Here is a 15,435-nt window from a genome sequence, read left to right as displayed (position 1 = left end):
GACGGGGGGGGGGGGGGACAGAACTGGCTCTGATATTGCTCACCGCCACGTTGGCTGTGGCCGTAAATCAAGCAATGGGTCGCCATTGCTTGATTTATTTGACCACTTTGAGAGTTATTTGACCACTTTGGTCAATACCTCATCATGCTGGTCAGTGAAGGTGAGTGCACTCGGCAGGCACAAACCTGCTTAGCTTCTGACTTCCGTGTGATTTGATCAGTGTCTATGTATCGGTGTATGTATTCAAAATTAAGCCATTTTACAATAAGCATGTCGTGCTCGCCTCAGTATACAGGGTGTTTCAAATTAATGGACCCGATTTGAAATCGCTATATCTCTGCAACCACGAACTGCCCATGAATGAAACTCTTGCCACTTGAAAGGGCGAGGCATAGAGAGGGTGGGGCATAGAGTTTCAAATGATTACCGCGAGATGCCTCTCCCAGCGCACAAACAACCCCTAGCCTCAGTCATTCGCAAGATGGCGACCCCGCAACACAAGGGGTGTTTTGCGTTCTGCAGTTCAGTAAGACTGAATCCGGTATTGCTAGGTGCAGGGTGCGTTTCAACGGCGTTTTGGCATTGATGGTGGCACAAAAGACCGTGTTTTTGTGCCACCATTAGCGACTAATCTGGAAGATCTCAAAAACAGAATCACGGCAGTGGTGACTTCAGTGGAAGAAGACACTTTGAGAGGCGTTTGGGACGAATTCAACTTTTGCCTCGATGTTGTCCGTACAGCAGGTGGAGGGCACATAGAGCATTTATAAAATGGTTAGTAAAACTTGATAACTCATTAAACCGTTTGTAACTTTTTGTGTAATTGTAACATGTTGCCATCGTGATATAAACTTCTTTGAAATTGGGTCCATCTTTTTAAAACTCCCTGTATAGCTGCTGCCAGCACACTTTCCCCTGTGGTGTATGTGTGTGTGTGTCTAAGTGGGGAATGTGTATGTGTGTTACCGCAGTCTGATTACCGATACCAGTACACGGAGTGCGACGTGACGGGCGGGCGGTGGCGCGTCGCCGTGCCGCACTCCCCCGGCGCCTGCACGGGGCTCCCCGAGCCCATCAAGGGGACCGAGTGCTGTAAGTCTTGAAGAGCGTTTGCACTGCCATTGAGCCTGCATGCGCATCGGAGTCGGTCATTACATGTGGCATGTTCATTAGGCCTGCAAGGGATGATATAAATTCATTTGCTTCGTTTTTTTATGAGAATTTTCCTACTGTTGCTTCTCCGCACCCTCTCTCTGCACACAGCGTTGGTGTACGGTGCTATTTCAGGAATATTTTGATATTTTTTTCCTCTATTTTCTGTTTGCACAGTCACATAATCACTTTAAGATGTTTTCTTGTTCATGTTTTTTGTTTGTTGCGGTTGCACCTGATTCAAGAGCCGAATGGCTCACAGGGCTATACCAAATAAATGAACTATGAACTATGAACTCATCTTTCTCTAATCCTCTTGTCATCTTTCATCTCCTTTGTCTCCTCCTCAATCTCCTATCTCTGAATTGAGCTCTTTTCTCTCGCATCCACCACCTCTTTTCTCAACGCTTCCTCTTCACGCTCTTCATTTTTCCTATTGCTGTGTTGTACCTCACCTATCCTTCTCCATCTCCTACCTGTCTTCATTTCCTATTCCTTCTTACTTTTATTTTCACCAATTCCTTATCTTTTTTTCCCTCTTGCCACTCCTCTTTCTCCTCTTAATAATTATTCTCCTATTCATCGTCCCTGCTCATTCTCATCCTTTCTCCTCTTCCCCCACATCTCGTGCTCCTATTTAACGCTCTCCCTCCAACTTTTTCCTGCTCGTCTCCTTCAACGCTTTCTCCACCCGTTTTTCTTTCTTCTTGTATCAATTTGTCGGAACACTTCGCTCCCCCCCCCCTCTCGCCCCCCCTGCCTCGCCAGCATTCTCGTGCGGGCCGGGCGAGTTCTTGCAGATGCTGCAGCAGTCGTGCGAGCGGTGCCGCGCGGGCTCCTACTCGTTGGGCGACGGCGTCCTCTTCGACGAATGGGACGCCGTGCCGCCAGACTTCCTCAACATGGCCGCCATGGCCTCCGTGGAGGACGGGCCCGACACCCCCGTCGAGAACTGCACAAGGTGAGCCGTTAGCCGGGGTATCCTCCACACCTGGATTAGGCCTCCGCTCTTCAACGCCTGGGTTAGGCTGGGAGCTACGAAGTCTGGGTTAGGCTACTAGGCCAAGGTTAGGGCTACTTGCAGCTACTAGGTCTCGTTTAGGCTTAGGGCAGGGGTCGGGAACCTATGGCTCGCGAGCCAGATGTGGCTCTTTTGATGATTGCATATGGCTCGCAGATAAAACAAAATATTCTCACTTGTTTTAATCCATCCATCGATTTTTCACTGCGCATGTCCTGTTCAGGGCTGCAGGAGCAATTGTCCATTATTTTAATTGGATGATACTGGCCTACGTTTGCCGTTGCTGGGTAAAACAGGTAAACGCCCCCTTTTGAATCAGTCTGAGACTGCGTCTGCTCGGTCATTAGCTCAAAGCTAACCCTTCGACGAAGAAGATGGCGAAAAGAAAAAAAGACGACGAGTATCGTACATTTCAGGACGAATGGACCGAAGAATTCGCCTTTGTGGAGAGAGCGGGTTCTGCGGTGTGTCTAATTTGCAATGACAAAATTACATCGTTGAAACGGTCGAATGTAAAGCGGCACTTCGACATGCGCCACGCTACCTTTGCATCAAAATACCCTGCGGGAGACAGCAGAAAGAAAGCGTGCCAAGAGCTTCTGAGCAGGGTGCAAGCTAGCCAGCAGCAACTCCGCGTATGGACCCGGCAAGGTGACTATAATTCGGCTAGCTTTGCTGGTTCTTTAGCAATAGTGAGGAACGGAAAACCATTCACAGATGGCGAGTATGCTAAAACGTTCATGCTGGATGTAGCCAATGAACTTTTTGATGATCTTCCGAACAAAGACAAGATAATCAAACGGATACAAGACATGCCTCTGTCGGCAAGAACTGTTCATGATCGTACCATCGTGATGGCAAACAAAGTGGAGGAAACGCAAGTGAAGGACATAAATGCAGCGCCGTTCTTTTCTCTGGCTTTGGATGAGTCAACAGACGTGAGCCATTTGTCGCAGTTCAGCGTGATTGCAAGATATGCTGTTGGTGACACACTGCGCGAAGAAAGTCTTGCTGTTCTGCCATTAAAAGGGTCCACAAGAGGTGAGGATTTATTCAAGTCTTTCATGGAGTTTGCTCAAGAAAAAAGTCTACCTATGGATAAACTTCTCTCAGTGTGTACTGATGGTGCTCCGTGTATGGTGGGGAAAAACAAAGGATTTGTGGCGCTTCTCCGTGAACATGAAAATAGACCCATCCTAAGTTTCCATTGCATTATACACCAGGAGGCACTTTGTGCTCAGATGTGTGACAGGCAGTTTGGCGAAGTGATGTCGCTGGTCATTCGTGTGATCAACTTTATTGTTGCCCGAGCCTTAAATGATCGCCAGTTTAAAACACTGCTGGATGAAGTTGTAAATAACTATCCTGGTCTGCTTTTGCACAGCAATGTGCGTTGGTTGTCAAGAGGGAAGGTGCTTAGCCGTTTTGCGGCTTGCCTGAACGAAATCCGGACTTTCCTTGAAATGAAAGGCGTCGGGCATCCTGAGCTAGCCGACACCGAGTGGCTCCTCAAGTTTTACTATCTCGTAGATCTGACTGAACATCTGAACCAGCTCAACGTGAAAATGCAAGGCATTGGAAATACAGTGTTATCCCTTCAACAAGCTGTATTTGCTTTTGAAAACAAGCTGGAGCTTTTCATCACGGATCTTGAAACAGGTCGTTTACTACATTTTGAAAAACTGAGCCAATTTAAAGATGCATGCACAGCAAGTGAGCCCATTCAAAACCTTGATCTCCACCAGCTAGCTGGCTGCACATCCAGTCTCCTACAGTCCTTCAAAGCACGCTTTGGAGAATTTCGTGAGCACACTCGTCTTTTTAAGTTCATCACCCATCCAAACGAGTGTTCACTGAACACAGCCGACCTGAATTACATCCCTGGTGTCTCCGTCAGAGATTTTGAAGCAGAAGTGGCTGACCTGAAGGCCTCAGACATGTGGGTGAATAAGTTCAAGTCACTGAATGAAGATTTGGAAAGAATCACACGACAGAAAGCGGAGTTGGCGAGCAAGCACATGTGGACAGAAATGAAAAAACTCCAACCCGAAGACCAGCTGATTCTCAAAACTTGGAACGCGCTTCCTGTCACATACCACACACTGCAGCGTGTGAGTATTGCTGTATTGACCATGTTTGGATCTACGTATGCATGTGAGCAGTCATTCTCACATCTTAAAAACATCAAGTCCAACCTACGATCACGTTTAACGGATGAAAGCCTCAACGCTTGCATGAAGCTTAACCTCACCAAGTACCAACCCGACTACAAAGACATCAGCAAATCCATGCAGCACCAGAAGTCGCATTAATGGTGAGTGTTATAACAACATTATTTAAAAGAATAAATTCAGAGGCTTATTATACTGACATTTAGTTGAATTCACTTTTAAAATATATTATATGGCTCTCACTGAAATAAATTTCCAAATTTTTTGCTTTCATGGCTCTCTTAGTCAAAAAGGTTCCCGACCCCTGGCTTAGGGCAACTAGCACGTTGTACTGCTATAATATGGCTGGGAGCTACGAAGTCTGGGTTAGGCTACTAGGCCAAAGTAAGGGCTACTTGCAGCTACTAGGTTTCGTTTAAGCTTAGGGCAACTAGCACGTTGTACTGCTATAATATGGTACGGGAGACCCTTGAATATCGCGGGTTTATCGTTCGCGGTTTCGACTGACCGCGGGCAACCTCTTTGTGCTCCAAGTTAACAATTTCGGGAGCTTTGGCCATTCGTGGGTATACTGTAGCCGGAAGTACTGTATCATTGGCTGACCCCGTGGTGCGGGGCGGGCGAGGGATGCAAGGCAGTCGGTGGCACCTCAATCTTAGCCGACGGCCTTCATAGGTGCTACTCGCTTAACAGCACTTGCCTCAACGGTATGTTAAGGCTGTCTGGGGGGGGATCTTTGTGCGTGTGTGCTCCCCATGCATGAGGCACGCTTGCCTTCTGCCCGCGTCCTGCTTGTGTGGCACACAGCTCTGGCTGGACTCCCAATGGCGACGCGATCGTGTCCAACCAGGACGAGTGCACTGCGTCGCTCGTCTATGCCGTCAACCTCAAGAAGCCTGGCGAGTTGGTCTTCGAGTACCAGTACCCAGATTCCGGGCTCTTCTTTGAGTTTTTCGTGAGTACTCAGTTCCGTCCCCTCCCAGTGTCCCACAAGGCTCCCACAGGGAGAGTCTCACATGAATAAACAGTTTTGTTTATTATCGTATGATGTGTATATTGCCTATACAGCATTGTTTAGTACATTGTATTTCGACTCACTCATTATCATCTCTTGTCTGCAGGTCTCTCATCTCTGTTTCTTATTTGTCTGTGATCTCACTGAGCGGTAACTCTTTGTGCCCCAATGAGCCACACCTCCGAGTGGGCCAAAGCTCCATGGCAGGCCAGTCTCATGTCCCTTGGGCCACTCTTCATTATGAGCACTGGGCGTAGTACATATCATAGCAAGACCGTAATTATAATATATATATTGGTGGGGACACATCCCCCCCAATATTCAAATATGCTTAAAATGTCCCCCCAATATATTGCTATAAAAAATATTTTTAAAAATAATCATTGCTATACTATGTTCATTAAAAAAAAACATTTGCTAAACCTTGACCACAATATCTGGACTTGTCTTCATATAACAATGCATAGATTATGTTTATATTATTGTGTTTATGGTTGTACTTTATTGATCCCTAATCTCTGCCATTATATACAATGAAACAAGAAAAGGTAAAAAATAAAAACAGAGCAATGTAATACAAAACACTATTAGACATTATTGTAGAACAAAGTCCATCCCATGTGTTAGTGAATTTTTAAATATTTTAGGCAGGATATTCATTTTCAAATTTAGATTTTTTTTTTCTGGAAGATTTGGTCCCCCCCAATGTTGACTCCATGGCCTTGTATAATAGCAATCGTACAAATGACAATAATGGTATTTGGTACGTGCTCCAGTGTGAGTGATAGCTAAATAAACACGTGGTCAATGCAAGGTCACAGAACCATGTTCTTAACAGTTAGTAATGATTGTCTTGGTGCTCCATCAGGGTTATGTGTTAGGTAATCTTAAAGCTTGCCACATTGGACCGGTTTGGTCATGACGTGTGCAAATGCTGTTTGGAGCAGCTGTGCTCGGATAAGTATGCCCAGGTTTGTTTACAGTTCCCCCGAAGTTAAAACAAATGTGTGGGGCTCAATCGGATAGGCAACCTACCTTGGCTCCTTTGTTTAACAGAAGGCAAACGAGCACAGATGCTTAGTTAAGTAAAGATACGAGACATTCCAGGGAGGATGTGGGGGGGAGGTTATTTACATGAAGTTTGCAATTGTTTTTCCTACATGCAAATGTTTTTAGAATTGTTAATTAAATATTCAGTGTTGGATCTGGCCAGGTAGTACTGTGGCTAGTGTTCTTGAATCTTAATTGGGAAACGCTGTGAGTCCCAAACCGGGCTGGGGCTCAGTTCATTGCCTGTAAGATGAGTACCCCGCTGTGGGAAGTCCGCAGCGGTTGTCCTGTAGAGAGCACAACTCCTGTCATGGGAATGTGGAATTTTGGTATTCACTCGCCGTCCTCCAGATGCCATCAGTTAAATCGCTAGTCAGTCAAATCCATACAAAAGAAGATCAGTGACGATGCCTCTTAGGCTTTAGAATCTATTAATTGATCCGTGCATTGTTTCACCCCACTGGCGATGGTGCGCAGTGTACCTCCATAGTCTCTCACCTAGTTGACTAAAGGGGGCAGCACTGCATTGATGCTCGCTGACAAAGCAGCCCCCGTCGCTGCGCCGTGCCCAGCGCTACCAGCGCCGCCACTAATGGTGTTTTGACAAAAACAAAGTGCGTCTGAGTGCGGCGCTCTCTTAGGAACAAGCATGCGGTGTGTCGGCACCATCACGTCCAAGTCGGAGTGCGCTTTGTTTCTGCAGCGATCGCGGTCCCAGCTCTGTGAGATGACTTGCCTGCAGCTCGGGGTGGTCACCTGACCATAACACAGCAAGACGAGTTTGTCCGCTGCTCTTTTTGGTGCATTTTTAAGCTTTTACTGTTGATCGTTCTGGTTTATGAATCAAGCTTGCACAAACCATGTTATCATTTGTTACACGTTCTTAGAGGAACTGCATTATGTATTTCTATGTGGGACGAGGGTGCTGCGTTTCAGAACCATAATATCGAAGATCACATTGCATGTTATTTCTGCAGTGTTAGCATTTTGTACTCTCAGTGGGATAACATGCCTCTATCTCAGTGTGGCCATGTAATACAAAACTCAAGAGCAGAGACAAATCCCAATATATACGTTCAATAACCAAACTGTGATGTCAGTGTAGATGCTTACTTATGTTCTCCGAGCACTCCATCACAGGTTGGTAGCCACACACGTTCTTGCAGAGGAGGATTACAGTGTAAGAGACCCTCCATTTAGCCCCACAAACTCGTGTGGCCGATTGACCGTCACTTGATGAATAACCTTTGAGCACAGTGTGAGGAAGTGCCTCCCCTGCTGTGTAAAGGAGTAAAAGGCCACTTGAAGGATATTTCAGAAGTTCTGTGAAGAAAACCTTCCCACCAGCTATTCTCCGACACGCGGGACACTCCCGCTCTGTAAGATTTCCGAATGGCCCAAAATTTTAGACTTAAAAAATAAATGACAGAGACAATCAACGTCCACACGCGCACTTGCACGTGTGCACAGATGAGCAGATTCCACGCTCCCCTGGTTGGAAGGACACTTTTTTTTGTGGTGGCAGCCAGAGTCTGTGCTGGTGGCGGCAGCAGCATGCACTTGTAGATTTGAAGCTTTCGTGACTACAAGGATCCATACTCTTTGGTTCTATTCGGTAAAGTCACGTAGGTAAAAAAGTAAAACGACAAAAATCACGACGTTTCGGCCACAACACAAGTGGCCTTCTTCAGGTGAAGCTCTGTCGTCCCGACAGTTCTGTTCCTTCACCTGAAGAAGGCTACTTGTGTTGTGGCCGAAACGTCGTAATTTTTGTTGTTTTATTTTTTACCTACGTGACTTTACCGGATAGAACCAGAGTAAGCATGCACTTGCTTTTTGGGTGCACTTCCACTCTGAGCAAAGAATGTGAGCAAGCCAAACAAGCATCGACTGTCTCCCTGTTCCATCGTCTGCCACCTGCAGGCCATGTGGTGGCATAGAAATGACGTGATGCGGCCCGTGTTCACAACACAATCGAATTTCTATTTTTAAAGTGTCCGAATGCAAACAAAAAAATCACAGCTCATGATTTTATCTACACAGTGTGTTTTTTTACTTTGAAGCTTTACATTCAATCTACCCTTTATTTAGAATGAGGTTTTGGAGATTAGGGTTATATTGGTGTGCGTAGCGGATCCTTCGACGCTCGCACTGATTGTTGCAAGTCCCAAACCCGCTTGGCCGCTCGCTGACTCCTCGTCCCGTCGTTGGAGTTGTCCTGTACCACATTATGGGAAATCGACGATTTTTGTCCTTGGGAGAGAATGGTATCTTCAGGAGCAAACCGGCAGATGTCTTGGAGAACAACCGCATGGTCCGATCTGAAAACACGTTGGACAGAGAAGATCTATATTTGCAGCATACATATACACAGCAAAATCGTGAAAACCCTCTGCAGTCACTAAAGAAAGCGGCTCACTGTGGACACCCAATGGGTGAGCGGGAGGGAGGCCGCCGTCCCGGGGTGCGCTGGCGACGCAACAGACCGAGGGAGCCTTTCTCCGCGGTGTTTGCGAGTTGGCGCTGCAGGCCGAGATTACATTCTCTCTCCCTTCCTGCCCTCATCGCCGGGAGCCTCGAGAACGCGACGCTGCTTTACAGGGGGGCCGACATTGTGGGGGGGGGGGGCCCTATTTACTTCACCATCGCTCGCCAACGTAACCGCAGTGCTGTTGGTGACTTTGCTTGAGAGATTAGTGGATTGATCTCCATTCGGGGCTGGCAGTCAGCAGCTCGTCACCTTACCATCAGAGTACGGTCCCCGAAGATGGTGTTGGAACTCCTACATCTGAAGCCACTTGAATAAGACTTCTTTATTGACACGAGGGGAAGACCTTTCATATGCCCTGCAAGCAATGTTCATCACGTCAATCAAACTGAAACTTGTATTGCTCTGTAAACTTTTATTGAATCAACAACACACTATCGTTGTGTTTTTGTGTTGTGGTGAGCTGGGAGCCTCAACTCACTGTACTTGACAGCCCAGTTTGTTTCTGGGTAGCTGTTCGTCTTTGAGATTATTTAGATTATTTTGCCGCTAAAAATGTCCAAATGATGAGACACTTTCTTGAGATATCATTTGTGATGGCCTGGTCGCTTCTGAAAAATAAGTTAATACCTCGGTGGCCTTTGCCTTGTAGGATGGGGATGGTTTAATTTTATTTGTTTGGGTGATTTGTTCACCTCTCTTGTACTTTGCACTCCTATCGTGTTGTTATTGTTTGTTGTTTTAACTTTCTTATCCACCCCTAGTGGACATCTGTGAAAAAGAGCTTTATAGCTCATATGATTTCTCCGGTATAAATAAATATGTAGATTCTGATTCTTTGTACTCTGGGTAACAGCAGTGCTGTCTTGGTGCTCTGGCTCAGTGTTAGCAGCCAGAGGCGTCCAGGGACATAACACACACATATATACAATATATCTGCACCAATAGCCTCCTTAACAACAAGGCTTACAGCCTTAAATGGGGCAACCGAGGGAGATAATACTGCATGTCTACTGTCGGAAATATGTATTGCTTTGTCTTAATAGGCCAATTTATGACTTCCCTATAAATTTGAAGCCACATTGTAGCCAATAAAGTAGATTTAACAGCAGGCAAAGGTGTGATCGCAAGTGGCAGGAAAGCACGACTTTCACTGCCCATCATACCGCTCCTGTTGTGATGTGTTTTCTCATCATTTACAGAAAGTGTTGGGTTTTAATGGGCTATTAAAGCACGGCATTAACAGACTTCCTATATGGTAGAGACTCACCACAGGTCCTTCGGCTCTTTCAGGAGGGCACTGCATTTGGAGACTCTCTTCGATGAGTGCTATGCATGTGGGAGGAAAGTTGGCTACCCGGAGAAAACCGATGTGCACACGGGGAGAACGTTCAAACGCTTGTATAAAGCCACCTTGCAACCAGACTGGGTTTGAGAGATCCACAGCACGCGATGGAATTTTCATGTCTCGCCACCCCCGAATCCAAAGCACCGGGTTGAGGTAACCACATCCTCCGAGTGGACTTTAATCGCATTTTGGTTAAACCTAGTTTCACCGCGTGCGGTTACACCACCGCGTGCGGCTTCTCGGATGTGCCGTACGGCGCGCCGCTGCGTCTCGCACTGCACCGCGTGGTGCCGTTCGCCGTCGTTTCCCGACGTTGCGCTCTGCCTGCTGCGAGCTCCATGAGAGGCCACGTGGGCAGAGACGCGGGGCTTGGTGCCAAAACCACACGCGGTGTGGCATGGAGCCGCTCATCCAGATTCTCAGCTGCAGGGAGTTGATGGTATCAGCCTGGCTACCGCTGACTGTATGGAAGTAAAAACATCGGCTTTCTATCTTTGTTTACAATACCAAATGTATACAAGTGTTGTACACGTACAGCCCCTTGTCATCGACTGCTGGACGAGTGCCTCCCGACGCCGTGCAGGTTGTGGCGGTTATTTGACCATACTTCACCACGCTTGGGTCAGTGCGGATTGGTGAAGATGCGTGAGCATAGAAGTACAGCACAACAAGCTATGTTTCTGCACTCCCGTCTGCTGCCCCCAACACAGCGCTGCATCCGATAATACCTGTGGCACCTGGCGGTCGCGACACGTGGCACGGCACGGGGTCACTTGGCGATGGGCTTCGTTGTAGAAGGCGACACGCGTCGGATTTCTCAAGGGCTTGCGACTGCATGTCAAGACGCGAGTGGGGTTGTTGGGGGGGGGCGACTTGCGTGCGAAGATGCGGCAACTTGCATAGGGAGCGACGACATTTACCACAGCGAGAGTCTTGCGTGCCGGTGCCCACAGATGCAGAACGACCAGTGCCAGTCGCTCACGGAGGAGCAGGAGCAGAAGTGGATCCCTCGCACGGACCGGGGCCAGTGGCTGGAGCACCGGGTGCGTGCGTGTGTGCGTGCGTGTGTGTGCGTGTCTGCGTGCGTGCGTGTGTGCGTGTGTCCGTGTCTGCGTGTCTGCGTGCGTATGTGTGTGTGCGTGTCTGCGTGTGTGTGCGTGCGCGCGTGTCTGCGTGTGTGTGCGTGCGCGCGTGTGTGTGCGTGTCTGCGTGTGTGCGTGCGTGTCTGCGTGTGTGCGTGCGTGTCTGCGTGTGTGCGTGTGTGCGTGTGTCCGTGTGTGCGTGTCTGCGTGTGTGTATGCGTGCGTGTCTGCGTGCGTGTCTGCATGTGTGTGCGTGCGTGCGTGTGTGGTGTGTGCGTGCGTGTGTGGTGCGTGCGTGCGTGCGTGCGGACCACGTTGGTACCAGCGACAGCACCAGCGACATCATCATCCGGCATCGCTGCTGCTGTTACTATCATCATCACCATCATCAATACCATCGTCGTTATTGTCAACACCATCATCATCATCGCACTTACCACTCATTATCACCCATTAGTATCACTATCGTCAACAAGCATAGACACACTTACCAATTTCACTATCATCACCACTGTGATCACCATCATCACCATCACACTTGCCACTGTAGGTATGTAAGTATTAATTGATTATGACAATAATTGGCTCTTCGTGCAAGGGTCTCGCCTAGAAAATGATGTATAACACAATAGGCTCTTGTTCGAACAATTCATTTTAATCCATGTGCACCTCAATGGCACGTGGAAGCGGTAGTGCGTGAACCCGGCGACCTGAGTTCTATTCCTGCTCATGGCCACCAACCCCAGTGACGAATATCTGTACCCGCCCTGGGCCTCCCGTAGGTCGACTCGGCCTCAAATGAATACCCAGTACGGTGTGAAATTGACCATTGCCACTCGGGAGACAAAGACCGCCGGTTGTGGTTCTAGCCACCCAACCCCTCGTGTGCCGTGCCAGCCTTTTATAGGTACTGCTCGCTAACAGCTCCAGGGGGCATCTTTGTCTCAATGGTGCAGGTGGCCCTGCAAGTGGGGAACAACGTCGTCTACTGGCGTACCACCGGCTACCTTCTGGAGAAGGTCCCCAAGCCGGTGATGATTCGACGCATCTACATTACGGGTAACTTAAGACTCGCCCCCTGCTCCATCTCCCCTCCACACATATGGTCCCACGGTGCGTCGTCGACAAAGCAGCCCCCGGCTCTTCCGGAACGCCTTGCGGCTCCGCCATCCTGCTGTGTCCAGCCTGGTGCCACGGCTGTAGAAGAGCCATCGCCCCGCACTCAGAAGGGTGCAAGTTCAAACCTGGTCACAGGGAGACTCGCTCAACTTTCCCAATTGGGTCAATAAAGTGAACATTGGTTGTATTAAAAAAACATTAGCCCTGACATAGCAATGTGGAATTTAAATGACTTGCTCAGGGCTGCCAATGGAAATGACGTAGAGCCGTGTAATCGATGTTTTTTTCTGTTAGAGTGTTTAGTTTGTTGTGCTTCCACTGCACCTCCATTGAGCACGGTTGACCACGTACGGTGTGAAAAAAGTTTTGCTCAAATTACATGTTTTAGTCATCGACTACCCTTGCGTTTATCTGCTCAATTAGTCGCCTAGTTGGAGCGCACAAGAATAGTTGGGAAGAAATCGTTCGCTACCTCCAGTGTCTTATTCTATAGCCTCAGAAGGCAGCAAAATCTGTGTTGAATACCTACTCACATGTACCATCCTCAGCAGTTGTATGCCATATTCATATTGAGTGCGCTTCTTTAACATAATAAACACAAAGGTGTGCTTTAGGTGTTACTGTTCCCAGGTTAGTGTATACAAGGCACATAAACAGTACATATTTTATGTATGGTATGTTGAGGATGGAAAGCTTAAGAGTGTTATTTAACCGTGTCTCTTTATGGACTGGACAAAAAATATTAAAACTATTTACCGCTGAAATGAATGTGACCCGACACTGATCTGTTTACAGCCCAGAACCAGTGGTGGAAGTTCCACATTCCTATACCAACTTGATAAAAAAACATAGATTTCCATTTACAGTATTTGCAAAATGCCCACATTTTTAAAGAGATACTGTGTTGTCAACTATTTGGATAGTAAATTCTACCAAATATCGGCTTTGGCACCTGCTAGCCAAGGCATACTATTTATGCATATAAAATATATTTGTGGCATATGCAAAATATGTAAACCCATACTCTTTGGTTCTTTCGGTAAAGTTTATTTTATTTTCTACCTACGTGACTTTACCAAAAGAACCAAAGAGTATGGATTCCTGCAGTCACGAAAGCTTCAAATCTAGATATAAACCCAGTTATTAAAAAAATTGGCTTTTTTAAGTTACGAAGCATTCCAACGTTTCAGAGTAAATGCAACAAGGTCTGTGTTGCATTACTCGCTGGTGAAGCCAATGCGTAGATCAGGATCCCGGTTCATTTTTTGTCAAATTTTACTTTTTAGTGTTCCTTTTTTCGTGTTCGTTTTTTTTTGGCAGAACCGTCCCAAAGTCTCCCGTGACCAAGAACGAGCCGCGTCGCCAACGCGCCCCGTTTCACCTGTTTCCTCCCAGATGTGAATCTGCACCGAGAGCTTTTGTGTGGAGCGAATGAATGGGGACCCCAATTCAGCGCCGTAACTCTGCACGCTTAGTTCTCCAATGTGGCTCGTCACGCTCGTGAACAGTTCGCCGATCGGCAGGTCACACGTGGTGGGGTAGAAGTGTGGAAACCCTCGACTCTTACAAGATGTTTGGCCAGCGTGAAAGAGTAGGCCAACGTTCCCTCGAGGGATTCTCTAGAGCTCCCGCTAGAGGGAATTGTGGCCTCTCTAAAGCTTCCTTCCCAGGGAATGTCAGCCGACGATGAAAGCCTTCAACAGAGCTCCCTCTGGAGGGTGTCTTGGCCTACCGTTGTGGAGGCCTTTCCGCCAGCAGTGGCATGAGCCTTTCATACAGGGCTCTACCCTTGCCTACACTCAGGTTCATTGCGTTTGCAAGCTTGCTGCATATGTCCCAAGTGCGCGCGCCTGTCCGTGTGGGCAGCGGTAACGCCGTGGTTAGCGCACTTCGCCCCGAACACGACAGTCCACATTTGATTCCCGCTCGCGGCTAACATCGGTGGCGATTATCCGAACGGGTCCTGGGCCACGCCTAGCCTTCACAGGTGCTGCCCGCTCGCAGCACGCTGCCCCAACAACCGTGCGTAGGCTACGCGTGGGATCGTTGTCTTTGTGGCTGCCGCCCGCCCGCCCGCCCGCGCGCGCGCAGGAGTGGCGTACACCTCGCAGTGCTTCCCCTGCCGCCCGGGGACGTTCAGCGAGAGGACGGGCGCGGCGTCCTGCAAGCCCTGCCCTCGCAACACCTTCTCCAGCAAGGGGGCCGTGTCGTGCACCGCCTGCAACGCCACCACACACTACGCAGGTACGGGGGGTGGCGTGGGGGCGGGGGCACGGAGACTCATGGCAGCGAGGTCAGGGGGCGCTATCCCTACTCGGTGGGCTCACTTGTAGCAGGCCCGCAATGTTATTGTCACCGTTGCCATCGCGGTAGCTCTGTAGTGTCTGCTTCCGTGGGTATTTCTCGAGCACAAATGGATGCACTGCTCTGAGAGGTGCGATTTGAAACTTTGGTTTCATTGCATTACGACGGCAGCCGAGTGGGGATAAAAATGTGGAAAAACCACTTTTATTTACGTCAAGGGTCGCAAGAGGTGAGACGTGTGGCACATATCACATCACCGTTGGTGGCCACCGTGGGTGATGTGTGTGTCTCAAAAAAGTTTCCATTGCTGTTATACTATATTTTAATGTTTTTAGATTTGCGCCAATTAAACATTTGGAAATTGCGGGTGTGTGGGGAGTGGTGGTGTAGTGGTTAGCGCGCTGCGCTACAAACCGGACGACCCAAGTTCGATTCCCGCTGACGGCCAACACCAGTGACGATTATCTTAACCAGTTCGGGGAACCCCCTAAGTCGACTCGGCCTCAAATGAGTACCTGGTGCAGTGTGTAAACATCGCCTCGAGGCAAAAGTGGTCTGGCCTGGTGCTGGCCACCCACCCCCTCGTGTGCCATGCCAGCCTTCATAGGTGCTCGCTAACAGCACTTGCCCCAATAGTCTGTTAAGGCTATACGGGTGATCTTTGTGTTTAAATGTGCGCATGCCT

At 48.4% G+C, this 15,435-nt stretch overlaps 1 protein-coding gene across 2 annotated transcripts in view; it reads left to right on the top strand.

The window, feature by feature from the left end:
* The window catches only part of LOC116947418 (endosome/lysosome-associated apoptosis and autophagy regulator family member 2-like), a 303,120-nt gene that overhangs the window by 29,650 nt on the left and 258,035 nt on the right, over nt 1-15,435 (top strand). Inside the window, exons 1-7 of one of the 2 annotated variants that reach the window (XM_076070593.1) lie at nt 458-774; nt 972-1,092; nt 1,921-2,113; nt 5,152-5,299; nt 11,199-11,288; nt 12,284-12,386; nt 14,538-14,690. In XM_076070593.1, coding sequence (XP_075926708.1) covers nt 772-774; nt 972-1,092; nt 1,921-2,113; nt 5,152-5,299; nt 11,199-11,288; nt 12,284-12,386; nt 14,538-14,690 — 811 coding nt within the window. In that variant the 5' untranslated portion in view covers nt 458-771. Of the gene's footprint in view, nt 1-457; nt 775-971; nt 1,093-1,920; nt 2,114-5,151; nt 5,300-11,198; nt 11,289-12,283; nt 12,387-14,537; nt 14,691-15,435 lie in introns of those variants that run through there. The other variant, XM_032963112.2, reaches the window with a different exon arrangement.

The sequence above is a fragment of the Petromyzon marinus genome, chromosome 30 (genome assembly GCF_048934315.1).
Source record: "Petromyzon marinus isolate PM22_M1 ecotype Great Lakes invasive population chromosome 30, UKy_Petmar_22M1.pri1.0, whole genome shotgun sequence".
NCBI classification, from domain to species: Eukaryota; Metazoa; Chordata; class Hyperoartia; order Petromyzontiformes; family Petromyzontidae; genus Petromyzon; species Petromyzon marinus.
The sequence above is the reverse complement of the archived record's forward strand: the minus strand, read 5'-3'. Positions and strand labels throughout refer to the sequence as shown.